The following is a 15923-nucleotide window of genomic DNA, read 5'->3' on the forward strand; positions in this document are numbered from 1 at the left end:
TTTTAAAATAATGTAAATGTTCAATCTCACTGCTCAAAAATGGTATATTGTGGCCGAGTAAATAAAGGAAATGTTGCACACCATGTGCAAATGAGAGAGACAGAGCTGTTTATACATAGAAGGCTAGGTGAATAGAATTTAAGTACCTGTATGGGTGTCATTGCTGAACTTACATCAACGATTGGTGCTGGGGGCTCTGGCTGATGATTTGGAGAACCATTACTATTTCAAAAGAAAAAAAAAAAAAAAGTGACAATAGCTATTAAGCAATGAGTTAGGTGCCACAGTGGTCTGGCAGTGCTAACCAGTTTTATACAGATAAACAGTTAAAATGTTTTGGAAAGGAGATGTAAATACAAAGGGGACTGTGAAGCCCGCAAATCCCCAAATAAACAGACTTAAGCATATATCAGCTAAATGAATAGCAGGATCGTCAGGTTGCTACTGGAAAAATTTTAAGTTATTTCAAATGTAGCCACTAACTTCTAATTTTATATTACAGGTTATGTGTATGTGAAGCAGACACAAAACAAGAATTAACCACTTAACAGACCACCCACAAGGTACAGTGGACAGGCGGCCACTCTAGGCAAAGACATACACATACTGTACATTGCTGCCTACTTCAGTGCACGCTCCCCTAGCCGGCACCCTTTGTGATTGTACACAATGGGAGCATGTCAGCAAGTCCTGGCCAATGATTCACAGCTGGGACCTGCTGATTGGCTGTTTACAATCACAGCCCAGAGCACTGTAGAGAGGGAATGATCTCCATTTGAGAAACCTAGAAATCCATTAATAAAAGCAGCACACATTTAACACTTTGATCACCCTAGATATTAACCTCTCAGCCAGTGTCATTAGTATAGTGACAAGGTTTTATTTATTATATTATCACTGTATTAAAGTCACTGGTGATGTCAGTGGCAGTCATTTCCCCCCCATTTTGACTGAGGTCACTTCCAGTGTGCGATCCTCGGTGACACCGAGGAGGCCTTCTGATCTCTCAAGTGGCATCTCACTAGACCATTGGTTTGTGGACAAATTCCCTACCAATTCCTGCTGTTTTACAACTTTTCCATACGTGGAGTTTACCATCCAGGCTTCCCATAGCCACATCTACATTCATGTAAGCCGCTCCCATCATTCCTTTTAGCAGGTGACTTGTGCCAGCCCTATCACATGGATTTTTTGGAAATTGGTGATTACGGTTTTATCGGTCTATTAAACATTTGAATCAGACATATTGACTGTTGGCTGTGTACGTCACTGCATAATTATTCTGGCTTTCACCACAAGCGGTCTGATTTTCTTGGTTTTAGCAATATCAAATCACACTAATGGTCATCGGAGCAGCTGTGGGACTAGCCTCATTTTACCATATGTTGGTTGTGGGATTTAGCACCTAGTGGTTTGTCTATCATGCAAGGACATTCCCCTTTTCTCCTTCAGCCATGGTGCAGTAATTTTTGCTGTATGCTTTGGGTCATTGTGTTGGAAGGTAAATCTTCTTCCCATTGGCAACTTTCTGGCAGAGGACAGCTGGATTTTCCTCAAGAATTTGCTGGTATTTTGCTCCATCCATTTCTCCTTCTATCCTGACAAGTGCTCTAGTCCCTGTTGTGGAGAAACATCCCCACACCAGAATATTTCCACATCCATGCTTTACTCTTAGATTGTAAGTGCCAAGGAGCAGGGCCCTCCTAACCCTTTTGTTATGAACTGTATTGTTGCCGCATTGTCTCCCGTTATATTGTAAAGCACTGAGCAAACTGTTGGCGCTATATAAATCCTGTATAATAATAATAATACTGTAGGAATTGCATTATTTGGATTGTGAGCTGTATTGGATTCCCACCAAACCTTTTGTTTTGTTTGAGGCTAAATTATTCCATTTTAGTCTCATCTGACCATAACACCGTTTTCCATGTGACCTTTAGAATCCTTCAAGGTGCATTTTGGCAGAGCTCAGTTGTGACTACATGTGGCCTTTCTTGAGTCGACAGTTTATTCTTGCACCCCTCCCATACAAGCCACATTTGTGGAGAATTTGTGGTATTGTTGTCACATGCACACAATGACCACTCTTTGTAATAAATTCCTGCAACTGTTTCAGAGTTGCTGTAGGCCTCTTGGTAGTCCCTCTAACCAGTTTCCTCCTGGCTCTTTCATCCAGTTTGGAGCGACATCCTGATCCAAGGAGGGTCAGTGTTGTACCAAATACCTTCCACTACAGACTTCACTCTGCTTCTAGGCATTGATAAAGCCCGTGAATTTTTTTGTATCCATCTCCTGACTACAACTTAATCACAGATCTATTGACAGTGCCTTGCCATCCATAGTTGTTTGCTTCAGTTGCACTACCCAGGGACTGAAATGCTCCAGGAAAGCGCTATTCATGGGGAGCCAATCAAAATGACCACAGCGGAGTTGAAAGTTAAATGACTGAGTGTGCCACTGAGAAGTTGATTAGTTAAACCTGATTGAGTTTAAAAAAGTCATTTTTAGAGGGGGGGGGTATCCTTTTTCCCAACTCAGCGATTCTCTTTTTGATTTTGATTTTTTGACCTGTGTGTTATAGCTTTCACTTGAAAGTGGAATAAAGCTGGATAAAACAAAAACTGTCTTCATTTCAGGCTGCAGAGCAACAAAATGTGATTCTTTTTTATACCCACTGTATACAAGGTAAAATCTGCCACTGCTTATGACATATGTCGTATACCAGTGGCAGAAAAAGGGTAAAGTAGTTCACCCAAAAACGAATTCTACTCTCAGCCACATTCTAAAACCAATCTATCCTTGTAAAGAAGAAATCGCTATACATACCTGTCCTGCAGCCACTCTGGTCCTACGTTGAGCTGTGCAGCAGTGGATTCAGGGTGTAGGTGTGTGCAGGAGAGACAGCCAAAAACGGAAGCCCCATAGTTAGTCTATGGTGATGTCACTTTCCAGGCATTTCACAGCCTTTGTCTGTTCTCTCCTGCACAGCATCTGCCGCTACAGCCTGTACCAGATTGGCTTCAGAAAAGGTATGTATAGAGATTTTTTTCTTTACAGGGCTAAATAGATTAGTTTTAGAATGTGGCTTCGAGTGTGTTAGAGTTAGGTTTTGAGTGAACTTCCTTTAAGGTAAGAGTTTCATTTGCAATGCATCACTATTTATCTCATCACCCTTCTAACTTCTTGAAATTCCCAGATTATTCTGAACATGCAAATCGCTATATCAGGCTGAAATAGGGAAGACCATTTAACTTCTTCTTTACAGCATATATAGGAAGCAAGATTCACATTTTTTCATACTTCGGCACCTGCAGGTTCCATAGAAATAAACAGAAAGGTATGAAAATACGAAATGAAGCATTTATTGCATGTGTTACAATGTGCGCTGGCCTGCATCTCTATCAATTTAAATGGAAACATGTAGGTGTGAATCCAGCCTTACAGTAAACCTCTGTACCCAGCTGGCAAATAAATAATTTTCCAGCCACCCTACCTACATAACCATAATGGTTTTGTCACATTTGCATTATTAAAGTTCACAACAGTTATGATGCAACAAGTTGGAGCAATACTAAAAGCAAGATTCACAATATTTTATGTATCCCTTTCACCTATAAGGAAAAAAAAAACCCCAAAAGGTTTCAATGGCCTTCTCCAACATTATGAACACAACACCAGATTATATTTCTGCATTTTGTGTCAAAGTATTGTTTTTTACGAACACTTCAAGCATAAACATATATGGGGGTCTTGGCAGTGTATACGTGAAAGGCAGTAATAATGTGGCTCTGGGAACCATTCTGTAATAAAGCGCAATGCTTACATTTTAGCTCCTTGCCACTGCCGCCCCCCCATTCATTTAAGGGGATCTAAATGTCAAGAAGCAAAGAAGCGCTTTCAGATCTTGTGATGGTGCTCTTAGCACAAAAATGCTGTTTCCAATGGACAGTTGGCATGAAAGCCTACAAGCTCAGTGGCTGCGTATGTATGTCTACAGTCGGTGGCAACCGGTTTCATGGGATCTGATTATTACGGAAAAAAGTTTAAATATAAATCACATACACAGAACAACTTACCTTTCCCCAATGGTAAAACTGTTATGTGAAGTGTTAAATCCTGGAGAAGGGGCATTTGACACATATGAGATTTCTGGCCATGGAGAACACTGTAACAGACAAAGTCCATGATCAGCTGAACAGGCACATTTCACCTTAGCTGCACACAGCTGGGCTTGATTTACTTCTGTATGATGGTGGGAGAAGCATAGCCCAGAACCATCTGACATCAGAAGAAACCCCCTGCCCCCCCCCCCCCCAAAAAAAAAAAAACAGTATAGCACTGTCTACTACCTTCAGCATAATACAGCAAAACAAAAGTAAACAAATGGCTGTCCATTTACTCACAAATTGTTGTAAGACCCATTAAACACGGTTTTATACAAGTTTCTTGTATTTGTACAAAGCTATTTACAAGGTTCTTCCATGACATGGTTTGCCAAGCATAAGACCTTGCCTAGATTACTTGCTCACCTGTAGGTCGTCTAAAAAAAAAAAAAAAAAAAAAAAAAAAAAAAGTCAGTGTAGCTCAGGGTGTGGTTGCCATCATCCCCGTTTCCATAATAGAGAAAGTTACACCTTACATTTTATGGGATTTTTAAGGCAACCTTGGAGCATATACAAAGAAACCAATTCTTAAAAGATCAACATTTTATTTGAACACATCTTTTATCTGACAAATACATATCGGGTAAGCAATACATGTTAGCCAATATAAAATACAATTGACAACTCATTCAAGTCACAAAATTGTGGTTATTACAATATGTACCCAGTGGTATCCCCCAAAGTGGATTTCCATCTTGCAACCTCAAAGTTTGACTGCAAATATATTCAGCCTTGAATCCGTATTTCGAATACATTATAGATTCTTCCTCAGGGAAAGGATACCACTCTAACAATTATTGTCATCAATTATTAGTGCATATTTTTATAACTAAGTAACGGTAAACTAACCATATAGGATACATGACTTACGTAGCCACCGTTTGTAGGACTGAAAATAAACACATTAAGGGGATACCTAGGTAAATTTCATGTTTCCCCATAATGAGGCCATCATTTGACATGCAGAGATTCCTCTGCCAAAGTTATTCATTTGTTTTGTTTCTTAGTTTTTCTTTTGACAAGTTTATGTTATGCTGTCCAGATTGTATGGCAATTTTTGTTTTTACTATAACCTTTTTGTATGTTTGCACATGTTGATGGAGAGTGTGATGAGGCTGAAGTATTATGGGTGGAACTGCACATGAGGGTGCATACTACAAAAGGTAATCATTGGAGTTTGTTATAGGCCTCCCAGTGTTAATGAGGAGGTGGAGACTCAGCTCCTTGCACAGATCAAAAGGGCTGCAAGAGCTGGGACATTGATAATAATGGGGGATTTTAACTACCCAGAAATTGACTGGAGTAATGGTACTGCAGGAACAGTTAAAAGGGCAAACATTTTTAAACCTACTACAGGACAATTTTATGGTACAGTTCATAGAGGCCCCAACTAAGAATGATGCTCTGCTGGACCTGGTAATCTTAAACCATGCAGAGATTACTAATGTACATATAAAAAGAACATCTGGGTAGCAATGACCATAACATGATTTCATTTATTGTTAGCTGTAAACAGCATGCACATATGAGAATAAAAAAGCACAATTTTAAAAGAGCTAATTTTCCAAGGCAGAGAGCTGCTCTCCAAGACTTAGACTGGGAATGCTGGCATCAATGAACACAACACAGAAATGGGAGTTCTTCAAAAAGACTATGTGAACACACTGCAAAATATATTCCCATGGGCAACACATTTAAAAGGCTAAAAATCAAACCTATGTGGCTTAGGGCTAAAGTTAAAAAAGCTATAGAAAAGAAAAGAGCTTTTATTAAATATAAATATGAAGGAACACTATCATTGTTTAAACATTACAAAGAATATAACAGAACATGCAAAAAGGAAACGAAGGCCGCAAAAATTGAAGAATTTTTTGGGGTTGGTCCTGCTATCTTTTGAAATCTGTCGTTCGTTTTGAAATCTATTAATAGTAAAAAGCTCAGGTCTGTGCATGTAGGCCCTCAAAAGAATCTAGAGTGGGTGACTGGGGACAAAGAGAAAGCAAATTTATTAAATACCTTCTCCAGATGATCCACAATGTGTAAGGTAAAGTCTACGGGCTTGGAAAAATCCACATGTAAATGGATTGAAAAACTGGCTAAAAGATCGTATTCAGATATTCAGAGAGTAGTGGTTAATGATTCATACTATGAATGGTCTAGGGTTGTCAGTGGTGTACCCCAAGGTTCAGTGTTGGGACCCTTACGCTTTAATATATTTATAAACATAGGGTCTGGGATTAAAAATACCATTTCAGTCTTTGCAGATGACACCAAGCTGTGCAGTGGAATAACGTCCTTACAGGATGTCTCCAGCTTACAAGTCGACCTCAATGCATGGTTTAATTGGGCAACTATGTGGCAAATGAGGTTTAACGTTGATAAATGTAAGGTTATGCACTTAGGGGCTAAGAATATGCATGCATCATACATACTAGGGGGAGTACAACTGGGGGAATCAATGGTGAAGGATCTGGGAGTTCTGGTAGATCACAAGCTTAATAATGGCATGCAATGCCAAGCTGCAGGTTCTAAAGTGAGCAACAAAAGCCTCTCTTGTATTAAAAGAGGTATAGACTCCAGAAAGATATAATTTTACCCCTGTACAAATCTTTAGTAAGACCTCATCTGGAATATACAGCTCAGTTGTGGGCACCAATTCACAAAACAACATTGGGGAACTGGAGAAAGTACAGAGAAGGGCACCCAAATTGATGAGGCATGGAGGAGATCAGCTATGAGGAAAGATTAGAGGAACTGAATTTATTCTCTCTTGAGAAGAGGAGATTAAGGGGGGATATGATCAACATGTATAAAATACATCAGTGGTACATATAGTGAACTCGGTGTAGAGTTATTCACCCTGAGGTTATCACAGAGGACAAGGGGGCACTCTTTATGTCTAGATTAAAAGAAATTTAAATCTCCAAATACGGAAAGGGTTCTTCACAGTAAGAGCTGTGAAACTGTGGACTAGACTCCCTCAAGAGTTAATTCTGGCCAGCTAAGTGGATTGCTTTAAAAAAAGGCCTGGATTCTTTCTTGGATACACAAAATATAACTGGATACTAACATTTATAGGTAAAGTTGATCCAGGGAATATCCAATTGCCTCTCGGGGGATCAGGAAGGAATTTTTTCCCCTGCAGGAGCAAATTGGATTATGCTTTGCTGGTTTTTTTTTTTGCCTTCCTCTGGATCAACTGTGGTTTAGGATTATAAGTTACTTTTTTTTTTTTTAAATGTTTGAACTGGATGGACTTTTGTCTTGTTTCAGCCAGTCTAATTATGTAACTATGTTTGCAGTGTGTAGGTTTGTGTCTGTTTTCCTGATGGGGTGGTCTTTTCGGATGGAGTGTGCGGCAACATGGCGCCCATCTGGTATCCGGAAGTACATCATCCTGGGGCCAGACATGACGTCAATGCGAATGGCGTGTTCTTGCTTACACAGTAAGGTGAACACCGGGGACCACACGATGGGCGCCATTTTCCTCCCCAGCGGACATGATCCGCATATGGGAGGAAATAAACACATCACATCCACTTTGAAACCCATAAAAGGCCACAATTGGCTTTAACAAATACAGCTTTAAGTACCTAATTCATCTTGAACACTACTACATTACTATGCAGTTCATGGTGAGTGATGAAAAATGTGCAATTATTTTTGATACTCATTTTAAAAAGAATTTTTAAATTATATAGCTCATATATTTAGCACACTTTATTGCGGTCATTGATAATTATGGGGAAACATGGAATTTACATAGGTATCCCCTTTAATTTATGTGGCTATTAAAAGGATACATATTACCATAATCTACAGAGTTTTCAGTCTTACACTCGATGCATTGTTGTATTTCTAAGACATTATTATACACATACATATATATATATATATTTTGTTATGACAGTGTTTGTGATGTGACACCCATGGTCCTTGCACGTGAAATGATTGCCTCATTTATGGGGGAAACTCGCCTTTTAAACACAGCGAAGCATCTACGTTTGACAATTTTTTTGGTGGCTATATAAGTCATGTATCCTATATGGTTAGTTTACCATTACTTAATAATAAAGATATACACTAATAATTGACTGTTGACAATAACTGTTATAGAATGGTATCCTTTCCCTGAAGAATATATATTAATGTATTCAAAACACTTTGGATCCCAGGCTGAATATATCTGCAGTCAAACTTTGAGGTTGAAAAAGGTGGAAATCAGCTTTAGGGGATACCACTGGATACATATTGTAATAACCACAATTTTGTGAAGTGAATGAGTTGTCAAAAATTATTGTATTTTATATTGGCTAACATGTATTGGTTACCCGATATGTATTAAATTTGTCAGATAAAAGAAATGTGTTCAAAGAAAAATGTTGATCTTTTAACAATTGGTTTCTTTGTATATACTGCAAGATTGCCTTAAAAATCCCATAAAATGTAAGGTGTAACTTTCTCTAACTGTAGGTTTGTCTTAGTCTAACAAGGCCATATACTAGGCACAGAGAGAGGGCTGTGTACCTCTTCTGAGAGCAGTTTATGTTCTGAATAGAGTGGAACAGCACAGGAACACAAATACAGCATATTGAAGAGACCCAGTCACCAACTCAAAAAATTGCAGGTAAAAGCACAGATTTGTATTTTGCAAACTTACAAGCAATGTTTTCCCTTTTTATTTTTGTAATTCATTTGCAGTGTGCCTTTGACTGTGCTAGGGAACTAGTCAAATTTTCCAGCTCCTCCCTGTAGCCCTCTCCTCTTCTGGAAGTGGCTAATTACTCTCTGTGCTGACCAACCCCTTCGTTCCTTCCGCCCACTTTCCTACATAACCTTTTATGTATCTATCAAGGGAGTGCTGGGAAATAAAGTAGTGTGGCACGTGAGTGAAAGCTAAAGCTGGTAGTAGTTCAACATTCAAATGAATTTGTACTGTAATCTTAAAGATGTTTTGTAGCCAATTCAAGCCATTACTTTGGTACCAAGTGGCAACAAAATTGCCCAGCCTTTACAGCCACAGCGATATTACAAACACCTTCATTATATCATAGAATGTGTCAAGACAGGTGTTGATTGTCCAGGAACAGGTGGTGTGAAAGTTGTGGAACCACCCATTTTTTGTTACTTAACCCTATCCTTGGGTGACATCTGTGAGCATGCTGGGACCACCAATGTCACATCCAAAATAGGGGGAACCCAAAAGAAGTCTTACAGACTTAAATGGAGAAGTGTGTGAAGTGAAAAAAGCAAACATATATACTCCCCTATATGGCTATAGCATCGGTCCCCTGCTGGCTCTAAGCCTGAGAACTGAACATTCACATGACTGCAGATCTGCTCTGAGCACAGAGTAGTGACTGTCAGTCACTGTCTCTCTACTCTGATCCTCCAGGGCTCATTGGAGTGCCAGGCTGTGGAGGCGGGAGCAGCTGGCTAAAGCTCTCAGCAGTACAATGTGATGCTGAGCCAGCTGCCAGTCAGCCTATGTTCAGAGACTGGAGTGGTTCTGTGACATCATCCTAGAGCAGACTTTAGCCGACTGTCAGCCGATTCTGGTTTGCAAATGCAAGTGCACTCTTGTGACTAACATAAGAACTATGGCCAAACAAGCTTTGGTCGTTCTTCTCTTTTAAATGCACATATAAACCTATGGGAAGATTTATGCTAAAACGAATGAATAAGTTTAAAAAAAAAAAACAAACATTTTGTCAGCAGACACTTGTGCTCCCTCTGCAGGTTACTTGCGCTACATATGAAACACTCAATTTCAGCATTGCAGATTTAGTGGAAAAAATGTGTTTAGTTTGGACCTTGATAAAGAAATCATGTACAAAACATTATACAGTTACTTTAAAGATGCCTCCAATACCTAGGAGAGGGAGAGGAAGAGGGAGAGAGAGAGAGAATATTTCTCTACCCAGCACTCTCACTTCCAGCTAAACTTGTAAGGTGATTAACACATTTGCTCCTGACTACACAATTAAAGGTGCAGTTTGAAAGGATACATAGTGTAGGGTCAATTTAGAGATCCCTGCTGCATTACCCCACAGTATTTTGCATGTTAACATACATTGTGACAAGCAGCCCATTTATTAATGGAATGCCAACACCCGGAATGCAAGTTATAATGCTCCTGCAGTTTCACCTTATTGTGGCATGCTAAAAAATGCACTCTTTGCAGAGTGCTTATGTGCTCTAGAAGAATATTGCTGCAAAAAGATGGCAAGTCAGTGCACTGCATTTCATACTTTGCGATATACAACGATTTAATGCCCATCACCACAAAGTTTTGCAACTGGCCCCATGGTTCCCAACAACATGGAAATGGATGTCCAAGTATCACAATTTGCATCAGAGTACATCCCTGTGCTATGTTTTAACATTTGTTTTAATGCCAATGTAAAGATGTGAATAGAGAAAGAATGAGTATGAGAATGTGTGTCTCTCCATACAAAATTCATGACTCTAGACAAAGATTATCATTACCTCTGTGAGGATAGTCGTTTCATAAGATGGTTGATATTTTTCTTTCTCTTGTGGGGTTCTTTTTTCCATCTTTTCTCGGTCAGTTTTCTGTTTCCGATCCGCTCCTTTTGGCTGAATGTTTAAGTTGTACATGAAAAAACAAACAATAAAGCTTAAGCAAGGACTGTGCATAATATTAAAGGATGACCAATCATGCCAATTACCTTTATGTATGAGCTAATACTGGTCAAATGCAATTCACAAACATGACTGTAAAAGTCCCCAGATTTGTACAAAATCTGCAGTACAGTTGCTTTTGCTGTGAACATGGTTTCATATTGTCAGACATTTCAGGTAAATGGGGACTGACTAGAGACCACTTACAATACTTTTACAGGAAAACCAGAAGGAGGAGGAAGAATAGCATGTAGGATAATCATCTCCCAAGAACCAGAGTTTGCATCTAAATTATTGTCACTTTTGACAAGCTTCTTAAACTCAAACAGGTCTATAAATGCGCAAATACCATAACAGAGCAGCACCGCTCCTCTACCATTAAGCCCAGTGTGGGTGAAACATGTCAGAGGGGTGTGATTAATGGGCTGGGGTCTGAGCTGAAGCCTGCCCTTCACTTACCTACACTGGAATTGAATACAATGTGCAGTGGTACCTGAATGCCATATCTATAAATGTCCTTACACTCCCAGTAAATGCTTTTAAGTTCAGGTAGTAATACAGTTAACATCTTTTTGTTTAGATTTATGGAGTGTTCTTTTAAAAGCTCCCTGTTTATTCTCTCAAGACACCTACAAACTTAAACATAAGGTACCAACAAAAGTAGGTAAATGGTTACCATGAACTGTAGTGAAAACAGTTGCTAAACTGGACCGCAACTCTGTAAAGCAACTAAACTAAACACACGTGGTTTAAATTAATAAATCCTGGCATGCTTAATACATTCCTTAAGTACCTGCTAACACTGCCCTTGACCCAAGGTCAGTAAGGGCCCCAGGAAAAGAAAATCTTTTAGTCATAAACTTACAATACAACATCTGTTATTACAGTGGCAGAACAGAAATCTGCACAATTCTGTACAATTTACACAGCATTCGTGCCCGCCACAAAAAAAAGAAAACTTGGCAGAGCCGATAACAAAAAGGTCCACTGAACCCTAAATATGGGAAATATAACAGGAGGCACACTAATATTAAAGTTAAAATTGAAAAGGTACAATGTAGCAGACCCTGTGAAGGAAAAAAAGTTACATTCAGATTGCTCTGCCAGAATATTCTTGCGGCTGGAAAGGCAGGTTCATGAAAATAGTGTCCAGGCTCTGGACACCTGTACCTAACCCAGATGGGAAGCTATATGCGAGCAATGACAGCTGCTGTCAGCCTGTCAATACCTTGTAAAAGCTGAGGAACCGGTCGTTATTCACATGCACTTTGGATTTCAACAGCAAGAATAGGCAGATTTTTGCTGATGGAATTACGTGTCTGCAGCTAAATGGCTGTGCCAAGGAAGCCTTAGGGAGATTAATTTGTTTTCATTGTCCTGACCACGATGTCACCCGCAATGAAACTGAGGGTACAGCCTACATTCACAGATAACCAACAGGGGATTTTCCTCAAATGATAGTGCAACAAAAACCACACAGAATGAGTATGAACCAGCACACAAGATAAAAGGGAAAATTAAAAAAGAAAAATCAGTGTTAGAATTTTTTTTTTAATATTATAGAGGATGTAACTGAATCTAAATAGTATCCATTTTCTTTTAAATTTCATCTAGTTTCTAATGAAACAAACGGATTCTAGTACAAAGCATTGTAAGTTATTTACCGATTACAATACAAAAAAATTAAAAAAGGAAACAAGATCTGCTAATGGGGGAAGGGGTTAAGGCGGATCAGTATTAAAAAAAAGCGGCTGTAAGATTTAAATAAAAAATAAATAAATGTTCCTACTTGTGAGGTGGCTTCAACCCTTTTGCTGCTAGGACCTACAGCACTACCTCCAGCTGACCAGGCCCATACACCATATGGGCCTGACATTACTCATCCTGCTACAACCTCATGGTCACTTCAGTGAACCTATAGCAGAAATGTTCAGCAGACCCTGCTGAACATGTTTACCAGCACATCAGTACTGATCACTCCTATGTTCATCACTGTGGCATAGTAAATAGTGTTTACATTGCCTCAGTTTATGAATGAATATGCATTGCAGCTGAGCCTGCAGAGAAAATGAACTGTCTTTATAATGATATATTTATTTTAAGGCCTTGTTCACACAGGACATACACAGCGTACACCCCTGCAAGGCTATGTTTACCTGTGTTCTGTGCATGCCTGTGCAAGCCGCCCCATTCATATCAATCAAGATGCAGAAATTGCACAGGCACAGTCTCTGCTCCCAATTTGACATCCATGTGGGTCCAGGTGCATATCCCTATGCTCAAACTGTGTTCGGGAATGTGCACCCAATACAGATGTCAGATTGGGATCAGCAGCTGTGCCCGTGCCACTGCATCCCAACTGACATGAATGGGACTGCCTGCATGGAGATGCATGGAACACAGCACTCCATGGACATATACTTTAGTATGCCCCATGTAAACAAGGCCTTAGTAGAAATTTAGCAGGAATTTTATAAGCTATTTTTGTGCACCAATAAGGATTTTAGTGTATTTTTGGTGAAAACAGGGATTTCATAAACATTTGCCAAACTACTGAAAAATGTAGCACTTTTTTATTCTATAGGTCATGTGCTTTCAGAAAATGTATGGTTGGGGGGGGGGGGGGGGTCTTTTATAAAGCTGTAAGTGAAAAATGATAACCTCAGATTTTTAGAGTAAATCATGTTTATTTACAGTTTTGTGCACCTTCAGCTATCACCATTTCACACAGGCACAAGTTAAAAATATTTGTTAACTCAATACACTTTAGTTTTTATATTTAGTTGGAATTTAGCAGGAATTTTGTAAGTTTTGCTGTGTTTGCATCTGCGAAAAATGATTTTTGTGAATTTCTAGCTAAATTGTTTTGATAAATATGAACAAATATCATAGGGCTGAACAAAAAAAAAATAATCAGTAGCACCTTTTTATTCTACTGGCCCTATGCTTTCAGAAAATGTATGGTTTTGGGGATGTTTCACAAAATCTGAAAGCTGTAAAAGGTAAAAATAGAAAACAATGGAAAAATTGCAAAAATGGTATGGCAACCTGAGCTTAGAAGTGGAGTGCAGGGCCTGGTAGCAAAAGGGTTAATAAGCATCTTCTACAACTAAAATGGCACCCATTTGAGTGGCATACAAATGAAACATGAGTAAATACAATGTAACAAAAAAACCTTGACTATATGAAAACTGAAGTTTACATCCCATGCCCAATGTTCAGATGCAGTTTTTCAGTGTACATTCTTGGCATGCCTTGGTGCCAGAATGAATGCATTCCAGGGCAAGAGAGTTAGGTCATCCTGGGCCAGCCAATCCAGAAGATGTCAAACCAATAAGGACCAGATGAATATGTTGATGCCAGTGAAAAGCTTGTTTGCGTTGAACCGTTGGAGGGGAGACGAGCGTAGTGGATTATGTTCCCCTTGCTGCTCATTATACTCTATGGTGCCCAAAATCCACCATTATGATCTACCTGGACTTAATTTTAGGATAATTGTAATTTGTTAAACGCTTAGTAAACTCTGCTTTAACAAATGAAAAAAAAAAAAAGGCCTATCCTGCAAGCTTACACCATAATGTGCTTGTATGCACCACATACCAGCACATTATGACAAACTTGTCTTTTAAGAGAAGCCCTCCAGCACTGAGCTGCGACTGCTGCCAGAACTTCTATCTTCACCCATTCTTCCTCAGATTTGCACTCTCCGGCCAGGCTGTGAACATAGGGTCACAATCGCGGCACAGCGTTCTCTGCACACTCAACAAGCCCTGAGTGCAGCACATGCCTCAGTGACGTCAACGACTGGAGCCACTGTGATTGTCTTTTAAAAGCAAGCTAAATCGAAACTCCCCTCTCTCAATGAAAATGGACTATTTCTAATCCTTATGCTGCTAGCATTCGTAAATAGATAGGAAAGTGTATCTTTTATTTACTTGTTTTAATCTGTATATTTACTTTTTTTTTCATTTCTTCATTTAATTCCTGGTTTCCATGCATTGGCAAATGAGGTCATACATCCCAGGAGTCTTCAGGAGGAGAGGGAATGTTCTCAGCTCCTGGATTCCAGGAAGTAACTGCTACATGAATCATCTGCCTTTACTCAAAATGGCCACTACCAGAAATTCCAGGTGGTGTTTTTCAAAGCACTGCTCAGCAAAATAAAGCATGGAGACATGGATGGATGGAGGAGTTTGTTTTGATTAAAAATCAATTATATAGCAATTTTGGCTTGTGGTACTCCGACGCAGTACAGTTATACTTTAAAGCAGGGCTTGAAATTTCCACTCACCTGCTCACATTGGCGAGTGGAAAATTATGGTGGGGCCGAGTGTGTCCCCAGGGCCGTCTTGCTGAGCAGGCTCGGAACTCAGGGTCGGATCTGTCACTCGCACTTGGAGTTGTCAGATTGCTCAATATTTAAACAAAACAAAAGCAAAGGAGAGTGTGTGCTGTGCTCTTTGCCTCCCCCTAGAGTGCAGTACCCGGCTCTGTGAGTGAAGGTAACGATATACTGCAAATTTTCATAGGGGTGTGTACACATGTTTCTGTGTCTGTACATACAGACATGTATATGTATGTACATGTGTCTGTACAAGTCTGTATGTATGAACATGTGTCTATGTATGTATGTATGTATGTATGTGTGTATTTATGTGTATGTACATGTATGTGTGTGTGAGTGTGCTTGTACAGGTGTCTGTATGTAAACCTACATGTATGGGTGGTTTGGTCAGGTTCAGGATTATGTAGTTATTATGGGTGGTAGAGTATGGGGCACTTGAGGTATTGCTGGGTTGGATAGTAGGTAGGATATGCTTTGTAGAGTTATGGTTTTGTGAGTGAAAGATTATGGGAGGTTATGGTTGTATGCGGTGCATGGTCTAAGTATAATTGTTTAGAGGGATATTGGAGGCCCTGATGTAAAGTGGGGGGACTCTGGGGACCCTAATGTAATGTGGGTAATATTTAACAGTGTCATTTCATGAAATAATTTACGAGGGCGTGTTTAGGGGAGGAATTAGGGGTGTAGCAGGGTAGGGGTTGGGTGGGGCAACTGGTGGCGAGTAACTCTTAAGGCCTGGCTAGTAGCTCAGGGCTTGAAATTTTAAGCCC

General features: G+C 39.6%; 1 protein-coding gene across 2 annotated transcripts in view; it reads right to left on the reverse strand.

The window, feature by feature from the left end:
* Positions 1-15923, reverse strand: part of TFCP2 (transcription factor CP2) — a 137929-nt gene that overhangs the window by 60582 nt on the left and 61424 nt on the right. For both annotated transcript variants that reach the window (XM_089692892.1, XM_089692902.1), the window contains exons 7-9: positions 10653-10763; positions 4077-4165; positions 147-222 (exon numbers count right to left, since the gene is read on the reverse strand). In XM_089692892.1, the coding sequence (XP_089549018.1) occupies positions 147-222; positions 4077-4165; positions 10653-10763 (276 nt within the window). The remainder of the gene's footprint in view (positions 1-146; positions 223-4076; positions 4166-10652; positions 10764-15923) is intronic.

This window comes from Staurois parvus, unplaced genomic scaffold, assembly GCF_062004578.1.
Source record: "Staurois parvus isolate SC_StPar_1 unplaced genomic scaffold, SC_StPar_1.0 ptg000023l, whole genome shotgun sequence".
NCBI classification, from domain to species: domain Eukaryota; kingdom Metazoa; phylum Chordata; class Amphibia; order Anura; family Ranidae; genus Staurois; species Staurois parvus.